The sequence below is a fragment of the Cyprinus carpio genome, chromosome B11, assembly GCF_018340385.1.
Source record: "Cyprinus carpio isolate SPL01 chromosome B11, ASM1834038v1, whole genome shotgun sequence".
In the NCBI taxonomy this organism is placed as follows: Eukaryota; Metazoa; Chordata; class Actinopteri; order Cypriniformes; family Cyprinidae; genus Cyprinus; species Cyprinus carpio.
Genome location: NC_056607.1, coordinates 18,171,478 through 18,183,614, shown reverse-complemented (window position 1 = coordinate 18,183,614; position 12,137 = coordinate 18,171,478). Strand labels below are relative to the sequence as shown.

General features: G+C 35.9%; 1 protein-coding gene across 2 annotated transcripts; it reads right to left on the bottom strand.

The window, feature by feature from the left end:
• Positions 1-13: 13 nt before the first annotated feature.
• Positions 14-11,788, bottom strand: LOC109098279 (protein PHTF2-like). 2 transcript variants are annotated; one of them, XM_042734352.1, is made up of 17 exons: positions 11,460-11,788; positions 11,149-11,239; positions 11,005-11,061; positions 10,844-10,913; positions 9,911-10,069; positions 9,483-9,663; positions 8,526-8,628; positions 8,264-8,440; positions 7,947-8,195; positions 6,588-6,716; positions 6,054-6,323; positions 5,708-5,839; positions 4,992-5,078; positions 2,116-2,271; positions 1,119-1,214; positions 913-1,038; positions 14-635 (listed from the first exon to the last, which is right to left on the bottom strand). In XM_042734352.1, exons 2-17 carry the CDS (start codon positions 11,188-11,190, stop codon positions 615-617), a joined length of 2,055 nt encoding a protein of 684 aa, XP_042590286.1. In that variant the 5' UTR covers positions 11,191-11,239; positions 11,460-11,788; the 3' UTR covers positions 14-614. The 2 variants fall into 2 exon arrangements, with proteins under 2 accessions (XP_042590286.1, XP_042590287.1); XM_042734353.1 differs by having other exon boundaries at positions 11,149-11,231.
• Positions 11,789-12,137: the final 349 nt, after the last annotated feature.

Genomic DNA, 12,137 nt, shown 5'->3' with positions numbered 1-12,137 from the left:
ACGATTACAGAAGTTTCTTAGAGAAAGCTTTGATTATTTTAATACAATGCCAGTAAAGAGGGCTCTCTCCAAGAGCTTCAGAGTGCAAGTTTTCAGTACCCTTTTCTAAAAACTCAAAACTTTAATTTCATCACCCATTCAGCAGTTGACATATCCATGTCTCATACATAGCTTATCTAAAAGTACTGTTATATGCAATTATTCACAAGGCACATAGTGGTTCTGTTTTAAGTGGTTGCTTCCAGACCAGATAATAAATGTGCAGAGTATACATTTATGAAGAACAGTGGTCACTGGTTGGACTATGACATCAAGCTGTTAAGTAGTTACAGTAAGCAAGTGCATCAAGAAAACCTACTGCAGCATGGGCGTGCTTTACAGTTCTACAATTCAAATCTCAATCAGGAAATCTCAACGACAAAGTTGAGCTGAACACAGGTTTGCTCGGACTGGCCGAAGGCACAGGGTAGGAAGGAAAAGTCAGGAATAAGTTTGGTCAGTAGATTTGCACAGTTTTTAAGATATAACTTGGTCATTTGGTAGATTGTGCACAAGCACACTTAAGAGTCTCTCTGGACCAAGTGTTAAGACGCTGGCAGTGTAAAGGCATCACATCAAGGTTTGATCTTCCAGAGCTGTTAAAAAAAACATACGATGGATATTGTTAGTTAAAGATTGCTTGTATATGATGTACTGCATGAAGATAACAGTCATATGTAGCAAAGAGTGAGCAACCCTATCTTATCCTGATAACAGGAAGAAGTACAAAAGCGGTTATGACTTTAGAGTCATAAAAACACAGATCATCGAGATCAATAACTCCAGACATCTGCAATTCAGTGGGACAATAAAACAGACCCAGGATACAGGTGGAGATAACCACTGTACTTAGAGCACAAATGTTTCCCTCACCCGGATGTTGAACCCTAGTAAATCGCTGACAGCAGCTGAGATGGCTGACAGGATGACCACTCTCGTGATATTGCAGATGAGCGGGTTCACTGTCAGACCTAGCAGACGAAATGGAGTGTCCAGTTCCTGAAAGCAGCAAATGATGATCAATGCAAGCAAGGCATGTTTATTATTTCCAATGAATGATGCTTTTCTGATAGTCTTACTTTTAGTAATTTTGTGGCCAGCCTCAGCACGTTGTTCACTATGTTCAGCTGATCCTTTTTGTTGGGTTTCTTCTCCATCTTAAGATACAAGTTTATCTGAAGCAGAAAGTGGATAACACGTTACAGTAAGGTTTCATCTGCTAACAATAGTTAAATACACGATTTAACATGAAATAGCAATGAAAAATACTTCTAAGGCACTTGTTAATCTTAAAGTTAATTTCTACATTTAATGTTAACATTTAAAAAAAAGTATGTTAATATAATTGTCCTAAGACAACATGTATTGAAGCTTGCTTCCACCACAGAATAATAATAATAAAAAATAAAAAAAAATCACAATCTCACAATTCACACTTTCCCATAGAAAGTCAACAACTGTCTTTTTTATTTTTTATTTTGTGGCAAAAAAAAACAAACAAAAAAACAGCAAAAAACAGAATCCTGTTTTTTTTTCCACCATGGAATAAAAACTAAAAAAGCTACCTGTGACATTTTATCTCTCAATTTTAAGTTTATATCTCAATTCTGAATTCATATCTCACAATTCAGACTTTTTTTTTTGCAATTCTGCATTTCTATCTTGAATTCAGAGTTTATATCTCAAAAAAAAAAAAAGTCAGAACAGTGGAATATAAACTCAGACTGTGAGATTGAGAGAAAAAATTGCATTTACCCTTTTAATTTTTTATCCCATGGCACAAAAACGCATCTATGAATATGAACTAACATGTACTAACTAATGAACTAACTTTTATTATTAACATTAACAAAAATGACTGGAACAAATGTATTGGTCCTTGTTAGTTAAACGTTAACTAAAGGGACCTTATTGTAAAGTATTTCCAGAAAATGTACCGGCACACAACACACAACTCAGCTGTGAGCAATGCTGAAGCTATTTATTAGCGCCTGCGCAGTGTGCACGTTTGAATGGTTCACTTGTTTCTGAATAATACTGCCTCTTTGTTCTGTGCGGCTGAGATTTTTATCTCACCTGTTCAGTCAGAAGCACAGAAGCATTGCTATACTTTCGGTTGGTCTCAGCTCCGAGGGTAGCGAGGCGTAGGAGGAAAACCATTAGAGCACCACACCAGACCATCAGCTCCCAGTTGGTCTCTGAATCCAGAAATGTGTGATGACTATGTAAAAGCTGAAACACAATACCAGTTTCCTTCACTCTATTAGACAGTCATATCTTCTAACTTTTAAAGGGGTCATATGATGCTTTTTTTAAAGTGTATTTGGTGTAACAGAATATGTTGACATGCTTTAATGTTCAGAAAACACATTATTTTTCAAATACTATACATTATTGTAGGTCCTCTATGCCCCGCCTTTCTCAAATGCATCGTTTTCTATAAAGTCCCTCCTTCCACAAGCGCAGTCTGCTCTGATTGGCCAACTGACCCAGTGCATTGTGATTGGTCGAAAATCGCAAGCACTGGTCGGGAATGTAACGCCCCTTTCCGCGAGCTTTATCTTTCAAAATAAATGTAAAGACAGTTAATAATGTCCTTAGTTTTACCATCAGTTCAAGACTGAAAGGGGAACAGAGTCACGTGACAGACACAGTCATGAAGCTCATATGTGTTTGCAATACACAAGCCACGGACGGTTAAGACAGCTGACTCCACTGTGTGACCCCTGTCTCTCTTTCTCTCTCACACACACACACACACGATGTGAAAAACTCCGCATTTGAACAGTCAATAACAAATACTTAAACTAATAACAAACAATACTTACAGTAGCTGATTCAGAAACACCAGATTGTCATAGCAAAGTCAGAATTACCTCCTCTCCTTGGTTCACAAAAGGTTGTCCATAAAATGCATTGCTGTTCTGTTATAAGTAATCTTAAAGATTCCTAAATGCATCTACCTTTGGAAGGCCAAATAAAGTGCTTTTGCTTTCGCCTAGATACACACAGCATCTCCCTGACATGGCTGCTTCAACACTAACTGCGGTTACTAAAACCACGTCTTCTTTCTTTGCATGAACATTTGGGTGGCATTACGCAAATATTTCCACATAGTGATGTAGATATGTGGGGGCGTGTTAGAACGAGGCATTTCGGGGGCCGTGGCTGAGTCTTAACTTTGGTAAAGAATATCTCTTTGGATTTGAGACTTTAGTCTTTGCAGCTTTACAGATCTTCTTTATGCACCAAGAGTTTAACACTCCAAAGAGAAAGGAAAAATTTAAATCACATCATATGACCCCTTTAATGTGCAGTAATATGATACTTTACTTAACCTAATCTAAACAATAGATGTCACTTAAATTTTCTCTAAAGATGAATTTATGGCACATTACTAACAGTCAGGAGCACATTTATACTTACTACTATTACTTTGTATTATTACTAGTATTACTTAATAAATCCAAACGGCAAATTTTTTTTTATTATTATTATTTTTAAGACAACTATGATGTGTTATTTTAGTACTTATATATGATGTTTAATAGTTTTTGTGAACAATAACAACACTGCAACAGCAAAGTATACGAGTGTCACGATTAGTCTTAAAACAATATCTAGGGCATGTTGTAGTCCAGATTAAAATGTAAAAATGTTTTAAAATAAATAGACTATTAAGTCTAAAGGCCCGTTCACACCAAGAGCGATAACTATAAAGATTAAAGCAATAAGCCCAAGAAGCCATGGTTTACAGTGAATTTATGACAGCTAAGGGGCATTGTTAGGCATGATAGCTGTTAGCTGTTATAAATTCACTGTAAACCCGGGCTTCATGGGTTTTATTGCTTTTATAAAACAGTTATTCCATATACGTAGTAAGGTTTCACAGAATAAAACAAATAAAGTATAATGATATAAATAAAAACAGTTTTCTTCTACCAAACAATGTAGCTCCTCAGAAACCGTTGTGGTTCCAACAAAGTGGTTGCCGAGCAACACACAGAAGTTAACAAAGGTGTAACCAATCAGAATCAAGGACCGGAACTATCTGTTTTATAAAACAGTATTAGCGTCCACACCAGCGAACAATATCGTCTGTTTATTCTAAGCGCACGTGCATCTGCCTCTTTAAATTCTCGAGCTTGTTATAGCATGGATTCTGATTGGCTGTCGATGTTTGTATCGTTCATCAGCTAGAAAAAATCGTTCTGAAAATGATTCCAACAATATTGTTTCTCTGTGCCTTTATCGTTATAGTTGTGGTCTGGACTCTGCTATTCATTAATATTGAGAAAGATTTTTAGAACTATATCTCCATCGTTATCTTTATAGTTATCGTTCTTGGTGTGAACGGGGCTTAAGGATTTAAATATTTGGCACTGCGATGAGCACCACTACGAATACATAAATCTGAATGGCTGTTTAAAACATTTAAATCCTGAGCAGAAACAGAAAGTAGAGCAGCTCTTATATTCACGGGGTTACTAGGATAATGGCTGCATTTCTGCTGTTTCATCAGCGCCATCTGTTGTCAGAGTGTGAATATGTATTTTCATTCAGCGTGTCTCCTTCACTCTTCCTGCCATGCACTTCTCATCTGTCTTGGACTTGTTTACATCAGCGTATGCATCTTTGATAACCAGTTAATGAGAAAGGTATTCTTACGATGCATTAAAAAAATCGTAATAATTTCTAATAAATAATTATTCACTGTATTTTTAAGGGCCTATGATAACGATATTGTACATGTTCATTACCGTGATATACTATATCATATTACCGAATACCGGCACATGTCTAGAGGGATTACAGAAATATTTACCGTTTCTGAGAACAAATGACATTGAAGGTAGAGCACATATGTAAATAGGATTAGATTTTTTTGAATGCAAACCTTAAAAATATGTCTAAAAGGTGTGTCAAAAACGTATGACAGAACAATAGCTGACCTGGGCACAGATGATGAAGGAAAAAGACAAAGCCAGAAGGAAAATCGATGATACAATGACATCGACAGACCTCTGAGGGCCTCGTCTCTGTTAAACAGAAGAAAGAAATTATTAAATTGATATCATCATATAGTGTCAACTAGCCTAGGTACATGTATCTTTAAACAGGACTATACAAATTAAAAAAAAAAAAAAAAAAAACCATTTACTATCATTTGTGCTTATATAAACAGACTGGTTAAACAAGTTGGATTAAGAACATATACAAGCAACCAAAAGGCTTTGGAAATTGCCTTAAAGGTGAAATTAAACATACAGAATACGTTATGGCTGAAATTAAAATTCTATCCTATTTTAATTAAATAAATACAATATATAGTTTTATAATTAATATATAGTTTTAGTTTTAACCAAACCAATCCAAACCAAAAGTGAATTTAGGCATCACAAAATTGTAATGTACAGTATAAAACTGTTCAATTTAGAGATGTGCTAAAGGTTACATTCAATTGTGCTATTAAATTAGTATTAGTTATTAGAGTAAATGAATAGATTAACTTTATGTGAGCTTTAGCATGCAAAATTAAATATCTATAAATACCAGTCAATATTTATTTGATAATTAAAAAATAAACACTAATATCAGCCCCCCCAACCAAAAAAAAATAAATGATATAGTGCATCCCTACATGTCAGCTGTAGTGGGAAGATGATACCTTTAGGAATGATCGAAGTGAAAGCCACATCTTGATATTTTGCACTTTCTTCAGTCGAAAGTGAGGAATCTCAGATTTTTTGGCTTTGCGTGCAGATGTGAGATGGCTGAAGAGTTTTGCAAACAAAAGGCGCTGTAGTTGAGAACAAAATTTTTTGGGGCATGTTACTTAGCAATAACACAATAACTGTTCATTTATACATTGTGAAATATAAAAATGTTATTAGGATACAGAATTAAATGTAAAATAACACCAAAATTAACATTTTAGCCTAAAGGTGGCAGCAAACATAAACATTAAAAATGCATTTATTACAAACACACATAACAAATATGTTCATATTCACCTGTCTATATGTCCTCTCAGCCACACACATCATGAAGAAGAACAGCCCAGAAAGGAAAACTCTTTCTATTGTGGTGATGATGAAGAATGCATAGGACAAGGCACAAGGTGGCCCAATGGCCACTGCGGGCAGTTCCTGGAAAGACACAGAACTGAGATTGCTAACATCCAGTTTCTGTGCCAGTCTGAAGCAGTAGGGCAGCAGAGCCAGTGAGGTGGTGACCAGACTGCCGAAGATCAGATAACCCATCCCTTGTTCGACCACCTTAACCTGGAAACAGAAATCCTTCAGCATAATTGTACACCAACAACATTGACCTGTTGCTTTCCAGTCAGTTAGAAATGTGTTAAAGGCAAATTCCAATGCAAAACAGTCGGCGTTCAAATGCTAACAGAGGAGTTTACATTGAATTTGAATATAATTTGTGTTTAGCAGAAAAGTGTTGCATTGAGGAAGTCAACAGTTCTCTTCTCCTTTTAAGCAATTTAAACCACTAATGTAGAAATAAACAGGGCAGAGAAAGAAGGACTTTACTCTTGTGAGAATGATACCACTGATCTCCAGCACGGACATGTCAGCTTTCTTACACTCTCCTTTCTCCCAGATAATGGCACTGACGCGATCTTTGGAGGGGTGACAAGCCTGCAGCCACGAAAACTGGTGCTAAAAGGATAAAGAAATCATTTGTGTCATTCAAAGTGCATAGATAAAGTCTTGCGACATAACCTTTTTTAACTGTCTACTGATATTCAGACAGTGTCAGGCAACCAAAGTCATGTGGTCAGACCAACATGCAGGAAAAAAACATAAAAAGGAAATGATGCCAGTCCTGCAGACCCTCATGACTGCATGTCAAGTTATCAGTTAGCTAAAATATCAGATAATTTGAGCACAACATGCAAAGAGCCCAGAACTTGTTGTAAGTGCTTATCCATCTATAGAAATGACACCATGGAAATTTAAAAATGCGTTTGCTGTTGCGGTTCGAGAATTTTCTTTTTTTAAACACAGACCTTTAAAGCATCTGTACAAACTGTGGAAAGCACATTAATATTTAAATGGGTAATAACTGCTTAGTTTGATTGGTTGCCTGTGCCAGTGCTGTTTAATTCAACAATGAAATCTTAATTTGTACTGGAGAGGTAAAAAATTGGTTCTTACTAGGGGTTAAAAAAACTTTATCCCAGAGTTAAAGGAATATTTCACCCAAAAATTAAAATGTACTCACTATCAGGCCATCCAAGATGTAGATGAGTTTGTTGCTTCATTGGAACAGGTTTGGAGAAATGTTCCTTTACATCACTTACTCACTAATGGATCCTCTGCAGTGAATGGGTGTCGTCAGAATGAGAGTCCAAACAGCTGATAAAAACATCACAATAATCCACAAGTAATCCAAACAACTCCAGTCCATCAACTGATGTCTTGTGAAGCGAAAAGCTCCATGTTTGTAAGAAACTAAGCTAGCATGAAGATATTAAACTGTCCTTTCTGGGCAAAATATCAAAATAGTAAATTATGCATGTTTCTCTCTTGGTTCAGACGAGACAACTTTTTTCACTGGAGAAAGCAATATTATGGATAGGGAACTTGTTTTTTAACTTACCTAATTTAAAAACACAGCTTTTTGCTGCACAAGATGTTATATGATGGAGTGGAGTTGTGTGGATTACTGTGATGTTGGACTCTCATTCTGACAGCACTCAGGTAAGCAAATGATGCAATGCTAAATTTCTCCAAATCTGTTCCAATGAAGAAACAAACTATTCTACATCTTGGATGGCCTGAGGGTGAGTAAACGTTCAGCACATTTTCATATTTTTGGGTGAACTATTCCTTTAAGCCCTGTATAAAAAGTCACACTTAACTTATTACAGCAAAACTGTAACCCACCTGCGGTAAGGCTTCATCCTCATCACTCGTCAGAGCGATGTTGGGAAGAGGGAGGGAGTGGTTATGACCGTGAGGCTCCTCCTCCCCACTTTCGCTGCTTCCTGTGGAGGCGGAGTCAGGATCGTGTAAAAGCTCTTCCCATAACATATCATCTGTGTCAGAGGCTGGACGTGAGCCCTCTGAGGGCTGCAGAAGCTTGACTTCACGTGGCAGCGCCGGGCCGTCTGTTGGCCTGCCGTTATTCTCTCCCTGTATGTGTTCACGCAATGTTAATTAATATTCTGAACTAACTTACAGACATTTACCAAGACACTCACCTGAGTGTGGGATGGCAGATTGTTCTTGGGGAGGTTGTGAAGTCTATTCCTGAGCGCTCGAGCATATTTGGAAGGTGCTGATGAGAAGAGTCTCTCTCTTTGCAGCTCTGCTTCCTCTGCTTCTTCCTCACTAGATAGATCTTCAGAAGCCCCATACGGAGGCCTCCTCTGGGAGTTCTGCAAAGCCCACAGGACCTCAATCAATACAACCATGAATGTTCATGATGATTCAAAAAGTGCAGTTCTAAAAAAAGGGTTTTACCAGTCTCTTCTCTGATCTGTAGTCTTCAAGTTTGAGTTCTACTATCCCTCCCCCTCTGCTGCTCTCATCCTCAGACCTCTTTGATTTTCTACTCTTCCTCTGTCTATGAATAAACACCAAAATAATTTACAACATGCCACAAATGGAATTACATCAAAAGAATGAAGTACTGACCAATCAAAAGCCAGGACCTATCCATTTATACCTGCTATAATATATTAAAAGTAACATTTAAAATTAAATTAGGTTCAATAACACAATGCATTTTTTTTTGTCTTGATCAAATAATTTATTCAAAACTACATTAAAATGCAATCCATACATACCATGATTTGAATAAAACTCTTCTATTATGAGCATGTTTTAAATTTCTTTTATTAAAACATGTATATAATATACTAAAAAATATATTTTAGTTCACATTCTAACATATCATGCAGTGGGACTTTTTAAAAAGCTAAAACCTAATAATATTTATGCATTAACAACTTTAAAAAGTTTTACCTTGAACAATATAGTTAAAATGTATTTTAAATATAATATATTTTATATATAAACTTTTTTAAAATATAGATATTAAGATGTTCGCACACATACGTAGCCTATATTCAAGGTGTAGGAAAACATTACTTTTCACTTAAATATAACACCACAACACTTTTAGAGTAACTTTAACTAAGCTTTTCATAAAAATGGTATAAAGTTAAATGAATACAATGAGTACATTTCTAAGAACTTGGCATGTTTGTTTTAAACTAGATTATTTGCTTCTCTTTTTTTGGTCACTGATTCAGTAGTGTCAGCTGAACAATGGCACTTCTGATTAAACTGCAAGCCTTGCAGAACATTAAATGTATTGGCCATTGGATGAGAGAAAGAAAAAAACACTTGGTCTTTTAAGGCCCTGAGAATGAGATAAGTCTGTCTCTAACAAATCTGACACATCAGTAGCTTAACCTTTTCCTGCGAACAGGGCTGGCCGTCCGGCTGGGGACAGGACTGTTGTCCGGGCTTTTGGAGGATTCTGTAGATACTATTTGGCAGTGTACTGTACCCAATAACAGCATGAGACACAATGGACCCACAACCTCACTGGCACAGGCTGCAGGTACCTCAAAATACAACACAGCTCCTGCCACTGCAATGAACACAAATCCATCAGACCATGATACCATCCTGAGATCTTCCATTTCTTTTAATTCATTTCCAACTGATATAGAAGTTTTTCAAAAGTATTATCACTAAACCATGTGTATTATCTCTCTACAAAATCTGAAATATTCAAAGAATGAGCAACGAAACTATGCTAAAACACTTGAATGCACCATTTATGTTTACGTGACTGTGCTTTGCTGAAAAAAAAAAAAAAAAGAAAAACTGCATACCTTGAAGAAAGTACAAAACTAAGATGAGAGCGGAAATGCTTTTAGATGTAACTTGGATCCACCACTGAAAGAAGAAAGGAAAAAAGAGGACCCTGACCAAGCCTTTACGAGTCAGAGCGGTCCAAGGGCTCTCTGGTTTGGTCTTGCTAAATGTAGAACCTGCAGTTGTAAAGATACTATTTTAATTGTTTAAAAGAGCCTCATACTGTAAATATGTTGGTAACTTTTGATAGAAAAAAACAACAATGTAAAATATAAAAATAAATACAGTAAAACATTAATATAGTGAAATATTATTCAATTTAAAATAACCCTTCCTTACATATAATAACTGAAGGAATAACATATATATAATTAATGGAATAAAAAAACACAATCTTTCAGAAATCATTCTAATATGCTCATTTGCTGCTCAAGCAGCTGCTGAAAACTATAAAAATGTGGAATGTTTTTTTGTGGAAACTGAAATATGCGGTTCATGATTTTATGATTCTTTGACGAACAGAAAGATTTTTTTATTAGAAAAAGAATGCTTTAGTAACATTATAAATGTCTTTACGGTCTTATAAATGTATTTTTGATCAGTTTAATGCATTTTTGCTGAATCAGTCTATTCATTTCTATAAAAAAATCCCAGTGACTACAATATTTTGAGTAATTGCAAATTTACTGCAAAATAAGTAAGTATAGAAAGATAGATTTATAGAGAAAAACCTTAAAATTACTTGACACTATATATACATTAATTAGTTACATAAAAAAAAATGTATATTTCTGTAAGTAATTTAGAGTGAAAATAGTAGCCCCTGTATGACAGATCACATTTGATTATCTTGACCTGTTTTATAGCACATTTTTACATTTTAAGTATGGGATCTGATCTGATCTGACAGCCTATAACTATTCAGATGCTAAACTTCAGTGTTAACCCACCTCTCACTAGATCAACATCAATGAGGCCTGGCTTGATATGGCCAGTCTTCTTAGGTTTGCTTCCAAAGCCCTGTTCATACGGACCAGAGTTTCACAAGTCTGTCTGCATACGTTTTAATTTACACAATGTTGCAAACACAAACTGCACTTTGTCACATTACCTTGAGCTCAGTCTGTTCCAGTGACTTTTCCCAAATCTGCTGATCATAGGCTCCGATCTTTTGACACAAGATCATTAGAGAACTGTCAATCCCTTTCTAATCACACCCTGCATTTACTGTGTGACAAATCTACTTAAGGCTTACCTTTTTCTGATACCATGTTATTCCTGCCATTTTTAAATACATTAGGTCAGGTCATCTCAGAAGACAGTGTCAATCAAAGAATACTTCATTCCTCGAAAGAGTCAGAGAGACAGGTTATGTCATCGTTTACATTACACAGGAGACGCCTGCTCTCAGTTGCATGTACAAACATAGGAAGCGACTCAAATAAAGACAGCGGCTGTGTTTCAAAACCTAGTGAGCTGCCTACATAGACAGCATTTGATAAAGACCGCTACAGGTAAAGTCGCTTGCTTTTAGTTCTCGGAAAAATAATACAATATTAAACATACCTGGAGCCCAATAAACGATATGTGGCTGTGATTCCTCAGCGGTTCGTGTGGAGTCTTGTCAACATTTTCTGATGTTTACACAAACCTCGCCCCCCCTTCACTAAAACTATCTGACGCTACATCGTAAACATTTCATTAGGATGTTAAAACAACCGTCTAAAGTTGCGAGCTAACTGTATTTACTGTCAAACTACCCTGGCATTAACTCGGTTAAATATGTTCGACGATGAAATGGTCTTCTTGTAAAGGAGAAGTGACTGTTAAAGTTCCCACTCTCATCAGAAACTAAAAGTGTGTGTGAAGCAAGCGACGACAGCGGCTCATCGAATGGCGGAACTACATACAAGTAACTAGTGTAAAACAATAACAACAGAAATAAGATTACATTCATTTAATTAAAATAGAAAAATAATAATAAGTAAAAATAATTAGAAGTCAAAATTGCTTAAAGTCGAATCATAGAATGTAACGTAATCACATTGTATGCAATTAGTCTGATGATAAATGTGATCCTGGACCACAAAACCAGTAATAAGGTTTTTTTTTCCTTCTTTTCTTTTTTTCTTTTTTTTTAGGACAGGAAAATATATTTTGGCCGAGTCGAGATACAACTAGCTATTTGAAAATCTGGAATCTGAGGGTGCAAACAAAAAAAAACTCCATTCCTATAGCTATATA